Source organism: Amblyomma mixtum, chromosome 2 (genome assembly GCF_055824585.1).
Source record: "Amblyomma mixtum isolate Tamu chromosome 2, ASM5582458v1, whole genome shotgun sequence".
NCBI lineage: Eukaryota > Metazoa > Arthropoda > Arachnida > Ixodida > Ixodidae > Amblyomma > Amblyomma mixtum.
This window is the reverse complement of record NC_143013.1, coordinates 283,265,179-283,277,258: the sequence shown is the minus strand read 5'-3', so window position 1 is coordinate 283,277,258 and position 12,080 is coordinate 283,265,179. Positions and strand designations below refer to the sequence as shown.

Genomic DNA, 12,080 nt, shown 5'->3' with positions numbered 1-12,080 from the left:
ATATCAACAACAGCGCTACGGAGCCGTACTGATGGATTGGATTGGTTTGACCGCGAACTGACATCTATGATGATGGTGATAGCAGAATGCACGGGAGTTTTGATGCTTACGAATGGTTTCAATGGCAAGTTTAGGTATCAAAACAGTGGACATGTCGCGCAACTCCTCTAATTTGGAGAAGTTTTATAAATATAAAACTAGTCATTGAGTTCTTGCAAAATTCTGCAACACGTGCTTCTCCTCTTAGATATATTTAGCTCGTTGGCAGCTCTATCACTGCATGTAGGAGTGGAATCGTACCAATTTACAAACGTCTTCGCGTCAAACCCTCCAACTGATGCAAATAAAACAGTATACATACACGAAAGACTCGAATTTTCTGTGAAATAAAAAAACGTCCATACTCATGGCCTGGGAAAATACTCGACCTTACATCCTTCGGACGTCCACCTCGTCTCTCATGCGGATATACAAAAGTGGACACTCTCCGTACGTCCGGCGGATGTACGAATACGGATATCCGAAATCGGATTGTGTTCGTACATCCGATGGATGTCCGATCTCGGCAACGGACGTTCGGATCTAGCTCGTACGTCCAACGGATATCTGTGGTTGCTTGGGCACCTATGGGGCAGAAATGTGGAGGCTAACAAAGAGGGTTCAGCTTAAGTTAAGGACAACGCAGCAAGCTATGGAAAGAAAAATGATAGGTGTAATGTTAAGAGATGGGAAGCGGACGGAGTGGGTGAGAGAACAAACGCGGGTTAATGACATCCTAGCCGGGATCAAGAGGAAGAAGTGGGCTTGGGCAGAGCATGTAATGCGAAGGCAAGATAACCTCTGGTCCTTAAGGGTAATGGAGTGGATTCCAAGAGAAGGCAAGCGTAGCAGGGGAGGCAGAAAGTTAGGTGGGCGGATGAGATTAAGAAATTTGCGGGAATATGGTGGCCGCAACTGGTGAAGGACAGGGTTAATTGGAGAGACATAGAGGCCTTTGCCCTGCAGTGGGCATAGTCAGGCTGATGATGATGATGATGGTTCTTCCAGTCTGATGTGGTAATGGTGCTGCACCAACAAGGCACGCTGTTAACCACATAGCCACTTAGTACAAGATTCTGCCAACGTCAAAAGAGCATGAACATTTCCTCATCTTGGCCGCTAACCAAAGGCTCATTTTTCTTTCTCTCAGGACAATGATGGGGATACCCCTCTCCACGATGCTGTTACAAAGAACAGCCTGGAGGTCATCGACCTGCTTGTTAACGCTCCTGCCGTAGACTTCACAATTAGGAATAAGCGTGGACATAGCGCTCTTCATCACGCTGCCATGACAGGAAACAACTTGTGAGTGTTAACTTCCAAGCTTTTGTGAGATTTTTGTCCTGGGGGCCTCTCCGCTTGTATGCTTTTCTGCAGTGCCGCAGCTGCTTTTACTGAAAACTGTCTCATCGGTACGTGCTGTTACAGCACTCATGCTATAAGGAATGACATTGGGGAGGGATCCAGATTAATTTAGATCGCTTGATTTTTTTTGACAGGCTTGAATATATGTTCCTACATGGGTAATTTTGCGCTGCCCCTCCATGTGTTCGTCATACCCAATCAAATTTATCGGTCCATCTGCCACTCTGAGCCAAAACAACGTTGCTGCATTGCTGCTGGGGATGAAATAGCTAACTGTATTTCAAGGTATAAGATGTCGTAGGTTTGAACAAGCATTGTACAAGACCCTTGTATTACCGCTCATGGAAGACACTGAAAGCTGCAGATTCCAGCTGTGTGATGCATCTGAACATAGTCGAATCGCTTTGAGCTTTTGCAATATTCAAAGGCGGGGGGGGGGGGGGGGGGGGGGGTTTAGGGGTTTTAGTAGAAACAAATATGAGTGCACTCGAGCACAACAAAATTACTGGTTCTGTGAAAATAAGGTTTCCTCTTTCGTACTGCTGGGGTGCGCACATTCAGCCATGCAAAGGAAGGAGTTCAATGAACCAGGTGAAGGCGATGAGCACAAGTTTGTAGAGATTTTTTTGGGCTAACTACGTGGAATCAGTAGAATGTGTATGACAAAAATCTTTTTGCTTAACAGGGAGCTTTATTTTGTCATTAAAAACATATATTTTGCTACGCTCGTGCGAGTGTAATGACATTTTGCCTTGATCACAGAGGGAGGCCTGTAATGCTTGAAGTGGTCTGGAACACTCAGCGAGAGCATTTTTTTGAGCTGTGAACAATATGAGATGTGGCTATTAGATTTATGAGTGTGTTTTTAGTGTTGCCAGTTCAGCATCACGCCTTACCTAATATACCACATGTGTTTCGTTATTGCAGTGTTGTCATTTTTCCTACTTGATGCATCTTTCTTTACGAAGTTTGTCTTCTTTTTCCCCTGAAGTGCGGTACAGCGGATTATCTCAAAGAATCCAGACATTGTTGACATGAAAGACAAACAAGGCTTTACTTCCCTGCATTTGGCTGCTCTTTCAAACAACTATGCCGTTGCTAAGACGTTACTGATGCAGGTAAGACGGCTTCATTCGGCATGCCCAATGCATATTTTGATAACGTGCGGACAATTCAGCGTACAGAAGTCGACCATTTACACTAAGAGTTAAAATGCAAGAACATTATAAATTCCAAACATTCGGGCGATCCAGTCAATGCTCAGGGCTCGTGCACTTGCTAATGCCATTTGGCAGCACGTGATATGGGTCGCCTTGTGCATGATCGTCAGTTTGATTGGAAAATGTGGCTCATCAGCCAACCGCTATAAATATTTTATTTGTTCGAAAAAAAAAAAATAGAAGGTAGTGATACGATGCCTAAACATCGCTTTATGATCCTGAATGGGAAACTTACTTTTTGGAGAAAAAAAAGAAGCACATGGACCAGGACGAAAAGAAGGGAAACAGGAGAAAGCCCGTTGACTTGCTACGAAATTTATTGAAACCGACCTCACTTAAATGCGCGTAGTATATATTCTGCTCATAGTATAACAAAGAAAGATGTGATATAGAATCACTGTTAGCTAAGTAAAACAAAAGGGAAGGGCATGATGTAAGTTTGACTTCATTTACTCCTTGTTCTCAACATGGTGTCATCACGCCAACAAGACTTGGAGAGTTTTATGTTCTTCACGTGCAGTTGCTGCCTACTTTCAGGGTCGTTGCAGCATTGATCTCAAGACGAATAAAGAGCAGACGGCTCTTTGGATGGCCGTGTACAAAGGGCACTGCGACATTGCCGAGCTGCTTGTCGGCGCCGGTGCTAACATCAATGTACCGGACGAGGATGGTGACACCCCCATGCACGTCAGCTTGATGAAACGATCTGACATGCAGGTCCAGTCTGCAAGTGCATCTACAGCCCCCGAAATAGTTGCGGTAGGTTGCGATTGCAGTGTGTGTTAATAAGACCTGTTATAGCTTTGCCAGTGCATTGCCATTGCGTAATATTGTTCCTGGTGGAGGGTTGATGATGAGGTTTCTGCTCATGTTCAATGTAGGGTTTCGCAGCTCGCGTAGTGTTTCAGCGTTCTCTGTTGACATTGAATCTGGCTAATAACAGCCGTCAGTCGACATGGAATGGTCATATGTCCTCCACAGAGTTCTGAATAACGTGCTGCTTGTCCCGCTAATGCTCTGCAATTGCAGATGGCCTGAAGCCCCTTACTGTCCTAACTACCAGGAAATGGGGCTGGATAAAGTACACACTCAATACGCATGTAACGCAACCATTATCTTCCCCTACCTGCCATACCCTCATACTTCCTTCCCGAGCGGTTTCATTGCACTCAGTGCATCAGCAAAATACCCTAGCAGAACTGGTTCTTCTTTTTAAGAGATCCTATTATTATCCTCCAGTAAAGTTGAGTTTTTTTTTTTTAAGGTGGAAGCCTTACTTGCCCCATTACAAGAAAAGCTGGTGGCTTGTGTTAGTATGTTAGTGTGTACTCACATATGGTACAGATAATCCCAGCGATGGCAAGGAAAATAGGGCGAGGTCATCAAGTGGCTGTAGGAGGGTGCTGCACAAGAAGCCGAGCACCACCACTTCAGACAATTATGTGCACATTGTTGTTGCGATTGCGGCTGAGAGAAGGATGAAAAGGAAATTGCACGGGCCTGCCAACTGGCTCAAGCCGAGCCACCACCGCTGCCACGTGCAGATAGAGGAGAGTTAAAAGATAAGCGGAAAGAGTGAAAGAAAAAAAAAGAAAAGAAAAGACGCGCGCTGGTCACCACCTCCTATGCACATTCTTCATCTATATATACCTCCTACTGGCCAACCTTAATGTGGCGTCAGTTTTCTCTACTACATTCGTACCAAATTGTGAGAAACCGTGTGTTGTACAGCTTTTCGGGTGGTCATATGATTTCTCATTGTACATAGTTTACATGTGCTAGTCAAGTTGGAAGCTAGCTTGCAACAGGGATTCAAACGGACCACATATGTGCCTTGAGTTGTATGCCTTCCTAGACTCTTTACCTCTTTCCTTAAGGTGGGGTTGAGATGCCCACTGAGAGACAGTTACTGTGCCATTTGCTTTCCTTAAAAACCAATTTTTATATTTAAATTGATAACCAACCATTCCTTGTACTACGCCATTGTGGGTAGTGTCATACGATTTCTCGTTGAATAAAACATATGTCTCTTAGTCAGGTTGGAGGATAGCTTGTGACAGATATTTGAACCAAATGTTTGTGTATTTCACTGCAATCTTTGTGGCTTAAGCATTTGTGGAATCAGCATTCGGAGGCGCGTATTTGGTTTATTTCTCAGGGCACAACTTGCTTCCATCCGAATGCTCACGTTGACACACTAATGCTTTTGCCTTCACAGCACGCAAGCATTATAAACAGCCCTCTGAACTTTTTTTTTTTTCAAAATGAGCCAAATCAAGAAACTGAAACTGATTCAAAGTATGCTTTAGTGGAATGGTCATGCATAGATCATACTTTTGTGAAAGCTATGAGAACGAAAGTTGCCCAGCAGCGTCTAGAAAACCTGCCCACAAATCCTATCGCGAATTAAAAATGAGCGAGAGCTTGCTGATGTACGGAACAAGCCAAATCCATTCGTGAGAGCCTTCTTTGCCAACTCCAGCCTCATAGGTCAGACTGTTTGGAGTGTGGTTTCGTTTATTATTTCCCCAGGACTATGTTCTCATCGAGTGCAAAAGATATGTAGCGATTGGCGGATTATCCAAACCCAAAAGACCCAAACCCAATGATGAGATCATTGGCCCTAATACCAATGAAGCAAGGATGCGCCTTTGCTACAATGAACGGTAGAGCATTTAGTTAATCTAGCTGGCAGTGGATTTCACAATTTATTTCTAGTGAAATAGCAGAGGCAGATAGGAAATGACAATACTAGCCGTTGTTTTATCGATTTGCATTCTGTAGCACTGCATGCTTGTTAGGACCTGGCAACGGTGCCCCTCACCTTGCTTCCCCCGCCTGTGTCGCCTAGATGCATTGCTATATGGCGTCATACTCACACGATAAGACAGTTGTTAGTAAGGAAGGACACCTAATCTTTGCTCCCTATTTGTGGGCACTACGTGCTAGGCGGCCAGCGTAACTTGGCTGATACATTAATGACGGTGCATTCCAGGAGCTGATTGTGATGACTTGCCAAACTCAAGAAGGAGCGGGTTCAGGGCCCTTGTAGTTTTATTCTGCAGTAACACGGAGTTTTATTCAGTTTTATTCTGCCTTGCACGTCTGAGCAGGAGTTCTGCTGCAACTCCTTTTGCCTGTGTTGCGCAGATTGTGAGCCAGCTTTTGGAGACGACTCAGTCAGGGGTCGACAGCAGCCTGGCTATGGCCTGCTTTTTGGCCAATAGAGGAGCAGACCTTCACAGGAAGAACAAGAAAGGAATAACTCCATTGCAGATGGCCAACAGCGCTACTGTGGTGGAACAACTCTTGATCTGGAGGACCAAGAAGCGGTAGCTCTTTTTTCATTTCAGCTGTATTGTTTGTTTCACTGCTATGATCTGCCAGCTGGCATTGTACTGCACACACAAACTGCAACGAGTTTGATATTGTTGCTGTTGAAAAAGATCGAAGCACCAACAACTATGTCTCGATTAAGTTAAAAGTAAGGAATCTTTCTTAGTACTTTCCTCGTAATAAGATTGTAGTTGTAATGGGAATGCGTTCAAGATTATGAATATTTAAGGTCAGCGGATAGTTCAAACTATAATGCATTTGCCTAAAGCTACTAAGGTTTCCTCTGATTCAGCATTGTCATGGCAAAGCTCAATATTTTTCATTGAGAAGGTGATACGTGGTGCCATCACGCTGAATTTTCGAATTGATTTTCCTTTTGCTCCTATGGTAATTTACTGTGCTACGAACTGGCAGACGTTTGGTTAATTCTCAGTGATTATATGTTCTCCTCCAATGGAAGGAGGCTTAGTGCTTTAAAAAGCCATTTTCCATCTCAGCTACTATTTCAACCTGAGCTGCAGCCTAGTGGGTACGGTCAAATGTGTATTGTTTCCCTGCTTCTCTGGAGCTCTGAAAAATCTGGGAATCATTGCAAGCACATTTTACTGTAACAGTAAATAAAAGCAAGCGAATTTAATTCTATTGCAATTGGCATTAAAACACCTTCAAGCGTTTGTTGGCGCTCGTAGTAGTGTAACCAACAGACATAAGCGTACATTGGAGCTAACAGAGGGCTCTATTTTTCCTCTGTGCTTCATGGATGTAAGGATTTTCTCCATATAAAACATTTCCCGGCACAAAGCCAAAAGTTCAAAATGCAGCTGAAGATATTGCAATCATGTTTTGGAACGAAATAATCTTATCCTAAAGTCTTTACAAAATGGGAGACACAATTTGGACTGCCGGTCTCTGGAGGACTGTATACGAAACATGACGGCCACACGGATTGTTGCAGTAGATAGCATGCCACAACTCTTTGCATGGAAATGATTGAGAATAATGAAAGTAACGCGGTTTTGTAAATTAAGCCTGTCTACACCCATATTCTCATCAAACCTGAGCGAAATAACTCAGCGAATCAAGGCATATTTTTGAAGTCTCGGTGTTCACTTAAAAGATCTTAAAAAGTGGAAGTGACACCTTCTCTTGCGTATGCATGTGCTGGAAGGCATTCAAATCAAAATTACAATGTTATGGTAAAGCATAAATAACTTGTCATTTACTATTGTGGCCACAAGTTAGAGCATGTATTTAGCTAGAACACCCACATGGGAGGCTGCTCAAAGCTCTAATTTTGCTGTGCAGTTTTTTTGACGAAGCAACTCCATCTGAGTGCGGTGGGTATTCAGTGGTTTCACACTGCATCTGGAATGCAGGAGGAGCATCCCTTAGAAACCGTTAAGAAAACAACTGCACAGTTATAATATATGCGTAGTATGAGGAGGATATAGAACGTTGGCAGAAGAATCAGTGCTGAATGCTTAAAAGATGCCATGATTGTGTAAATATTGGCAGCCTTCACTGCTTAGCTTCGTGATAGTGATGACAGAGGCAAAACGCAAGAAGCCCATGTACTGTGGAGTGTCAGTGCACATTGCAGAAACCCAGGTCTTCGAAATTTATCTGGAGCCCTCCACTACAGCTTCTCTTTCTCTCTACCCTCTTTCACCCCTTCCTTCCTCCCTTCCCAGCATGCTTGAGGTGTGCACCAATAAGTGAGACACTTACTATGGCATTACTTTGCTCGAAACGAAAATAGGGAATTTAAAAAAGACTGGCACTTCTGTGGTCAGAGATGCACTCTTTGTGAGAAATGGATTGCTTAAGGTGGCAGCGGCGTGTGCCTTCAGATGTTTCCCTGCTAAAAAACGCGATTTGCATTGACCCGTCCCGGTCAAAAAGAATGACAGAACCGTGCCAGGAATACGACAAGATATTTTGGCATTTTGTCGTTGTGACAGACTTCTTTGTTGTTTAGTTGCACTTTCCTGTAGTGCTGTAGTTCTTCTGTAGTATTTTTCTGTAGTCTGTAATTGTGTAGTGCTTTTCTGTAGTAACTACGCAAAATTCTGTTTTACTACAAGTTCCGAGGCAAGAACATTACATAACGTTTTCCTGCTAAAAAAGGCATATTGCACTGACCCATCTTGGTCGAAAAGAATGACTGAACTGTGTAAGAAATACAACAAAATGTTTTGTAATTTTTACGTAGTGACAGACTTTTCTGCTGGTTAGTATTACTTTTCTGTAGTCTGTAAATGTGTAGTGCTTTTCTCTAGTAACTACGCAAAATTCTGTTTTACTACAAGTTCATGGGCAAGAACATTACATAAAATTTAATGTTGTGCCGACAGAAAATTTTCTGTTGTGTTTTTAGACTGGGACATGATGACCGCGGGATTATTGCTCGTCGGCGTTTGAAAACAAGCGGTTCAAATGATAAAAGCAGTACAGTGACTAGTGACATGTTGCTTCTATCAAGCAAGTGTCATAGCTCGTTCTCTAGAGCGTATGGCTCAGTGTGCATATATGCCCGAACATAGTCCCAGCTGAGATCAGCTGGCTCTCCAGTGTTTGTCAATTGATACCAGCTGTAGATCTCCATTTGGTGCTAGATTACTACCAGCTAGGACCAAAAATCTCCACCCTGGAAGCCAGCTTGCAACACTTGGTCCCAATTGGGACCAGGGGAAAACAGTTGGCACCAGCTAAAACCAGCTGTAGAAGAACTGCAGATTGGGCTAGTTGGTGTAGATTCATAATGATGATTGAATAGCGCAACACCAATAGCTGGTGTGTTGGTGTGGGGTGTGGTGTGTGGGGTGTGGTGTGTGGTGTGTGGTGTGTGGTGTGTCTTGTCTCTTTCTTGGTCTGTGTGTGTTTGCGCTATTGAACCATCATTATAAAACCAGCTGTAATTTTTTGCTTTTTATACCCGCAGAGAGACAACTACTAGGGCCACTTCCACGGCTGCAACCGGCTCTGGAGATGGAAGTGGCACCTGCAAAATCTGCTGCGAGGCTGCCGCCGATGTGTGGTTTGAGCCATGCGGCCATCGTTTGTATTGTTCAGAGTGCTGTCGGCGCATGAAGTGCTGCCTCACATGTGGTGTGCCTATCACCGGGAAAGTCACGAGCGGTGAGCATCCTTTTATATTTTGATATTCACTGCTGTCTCTTCTTTTGGGGCGCAACTGGCACTTGCATAAACACCTCGTAGTCATATCGGGTACGCTTTGTCAGGCCTTCATCCGCCCACGAAGTTCATATGAATAGCAGTGGATGGAATGAGGCGAGTGCCAGGGCAGTGCTGTTAAGCTGATTGCTGGAGGTTTACTTTCAGTTGGCTCTAAGCTTTTGGAGCTGATCAATTTAAATGCTGACTACACCACAGAGTTGGGTAACGGGGCAGCATTTTTAGCAGCAAAGAAAACCTGCCGTATGCTCGATTCATTGTGGTAGTTGCAGTACTCAGTATAATGGCGGGCATGGACAACGCATTTGGTGTCAGCTGTGCTGATTTGCCTTGAAAAGGTACACTGAATGTGAGCACTTACCACTGCCAGTCAGTGTGGCATGCGGTACCCGTGATCCGCAACAAAACACGCAATGTTTACAAAATCTGCTTGTACATGCATTCATTCAACAATTTGCCCTCACTCAAATGCTAACTCACTAACTTACTCTCACTGCCCTACTAACTCGTGCTCAATCATTCACTAACTCAGTCATTCCCTTGTGCACTCATTGACTACCTACTTGCTTGTTTTGGTTTTCGTAGCCGAGAGGGAAGGCTCAAGTGCGGATGCAGAACGGCAGCGTGCCCAGAAAGAGCTCGAGGCACGCTTGCAGGAGCTCGAGGACGCCCACAGCTGCAACATCTGCATGGAACGGCACCGCAACGTTATCTTCCTGTGCGGCCATGGTGCCTGCGAAGACTGCTCTGCCGACCTGGACGCCTGCCACATGTGCCGCGAAACGATCACCAAGAGGATCAAGCTCTATTAGATCGCTCATTTGTATACGTTTAAAAATATATCTTGTTCTTCTATCTTTGAACGACATAGCCATCACGGAAGGCTTTTTGTCGTGCATTTGTTGGGTGGGTTATAAGCAAGGGCGTCAGCAGAACTTTTTCCTGGGGGGGGGTGGTGAGGGCACCCGATGTCCGGTGATGGGGGCGGCGGTAGGTTAGCACCAAAAAGGAACTAGTGCATAAATAATATCCGTACTTCCAGGGGGGGGAGCAACTGCCCCCTTCTGGACGCCCATGGTTATAAGTGCACGTCAAAGCTTTGTGTTGCTGCTGGACAGGTCATTTGTTGAAACGTTCCTCAAGATTGTGCGAAGTGTTTCTTCTATCATCTGCTACAAAGGAGCATAGAAAAATTGGCTTTTTCAAGCACTTGTTCAGCTACATGCTGCTGGCATTACTTATGAATGCCACCGGCATTTTTGGCAGTTTTATAATAGTTTCTAGGCTAACAAGAATCAAACAAACACATTTATTAAGTACCAGCCGCAGCAGCTGTGGTAAAGATTTGTGTGCAAACCAGTAAAGCCATGTGCTCACTAGGCTGTTAATAGTGGCGCAGTCAGTTTGTTCACTTAATTATGGAATTGAGAATTTAAGTGCCAAATTACTGTACTTTCGAAACAGATGCAGAGAGAAGCACAAGAAGCGAGAGTGGGGAGGTGATGTGTAATGAACTTTTTTTGAAGAGTGTACAAGGAATAGCCAGCAACTTTCTTGTCAACCTGGATATTATTTTTGTGTGTGCATTACTGTACAGTAGTGTACGTTTTATCACAGTCTGTATCGTCATTCTGTCCTTTTGTCTGAAATATGCAACAGACTTTACATGCATGCCAACATTGAAGAGAAAGAGGGTTGGGCATCTCACAATTATAGCTTGTCCTCTTTTTCTCTATTGTTGTTCTAATAATGATATCCAAGACACTAGCATACTCCCCAAGTTTGGCGAGTATAAAACCCATTAAACCAATATGTCAAAGCTTTTTTCTTGCTTGCATTACACCAAAACTATGTATGTTGAATTCCGCTCAGCTGCCTAGAGAGAGCGGCAGTCTGTGGAAGCAGTACTCCTAGTAGGGGATGAATATTGGTTCACATACATTGTAAGCTAATCCTTCATTTGGTTCAGTCAAGTTTTTTTCTTGTCCTTTGGTCACATCATACGATAAAAAAAATTACCCTTGATAGTGCCAAGTGCGTCCTTTGACATCAAATACGATTACACACGTGCACGCACACGCGCGTGCACACACACACTTTGGCAGTGGAACCGTTAATGAAGATTGTGGGAAATTAGTGCACATTTGTTGGAGATTTAAATAGATAAGAGCCCTTACCTGATTTTAGGCTAGACTCAAAGCTGTCGCTCTTCAGTTAAGGAACTTCGCAAGCTCAAATAAATATTGCATGTCGCTTGGTAACCTTCCTGTGATTCAGATCCCATGTCGGCAGTCTGCGAGGCTTCCTGCGTATGCATCCTGTGTATGATTGACGTATGCAGCAGTCTGTCATTACTAGTGTGCGCCAGATCTTGAAAGCTCTTTCAGAGCAGAGGCGTGCAGGTAAGGCATGAGTGGTCAGCCATTTTCCCACTCTTTGTATCGTCTCGCGCGCTGTAAAAAGTGTTGTTTGCCCTCTGTGATACTATCTATCGTACAGCTTTTTTGCACTGAGTGACCAAGTGGTCATTGACAGCTTTCGTTAGGTTGACAATTCAGGGCGGAGTGCGGTCTCTTTACTCTGGAGAGTAGTGAAGGTCATCAGCTGCCTGGCTTGGTGAACATTACAACTGTTAACATTTTTTTTTTCGAGAATCGTGTTTTTGTTTGGCTACTAACTCCTGTTTATATGCTATATATACACAATATACACATTTTTTCAACATAAGGATGTATGAACCAGTGATTTTGGGCATTATTTTTTATAGTACCAGATGTAACCATGTATGTTTACGAGGTGATGCCAAAGAGGTTTTTATTCCTGATCATCGTGGCACGTTAGGAAGACTGACTGCGAACTAATTCTTCCTGCATTTGTAAACAGAGACTGGATGGCCAATAAACTATTGTTTCTTTTTTGCTTTTA

At 43.9% G+C, this 12,080-nt stretch overlaps 1 protein-coding gene across 3 annotated transcripts in view; it reads left to right on the top strand.

The window, feature by feature from the left end:
- The window catches only part of LOC149364252 (E3 ubiquitin-protein ligase MIB2-like), a 75,066-nt gene extending 62,986 nt beyond the window's left edge, over positions 1-12,080 (top strand). For all 3 annotated transcript variants that reach the window (XM_089574195.1, XM_089574196.1, XM_089574194.1), the window contains 6 exons: positions 1,190-1,344; positions 2,396-2,522; positions 3,162-3,383; positions 5,775-5,956; positions 8,902-9,098; positions 9,741-12,080. In XM_089574195.1, the coding sequence (XP_089430321.1) occupies positions 1,190-1,344; positions 2,396-2,522; positions 3,162-3,383; positions 5,775-5,956; positions 8,902-9,098; positions 9,741-9,967 (1,110 nt within the window). In that variant the 3' untranslated portion in view covers positions 9,968-12,080. The remainder of the gene's footprint in view (positions 1-1,189; positions 1,345-2,395; positions 2,523-3,161; positions 3,384-5,774; positions 5,957-8,901; positions 9,099-9,740) is intronic.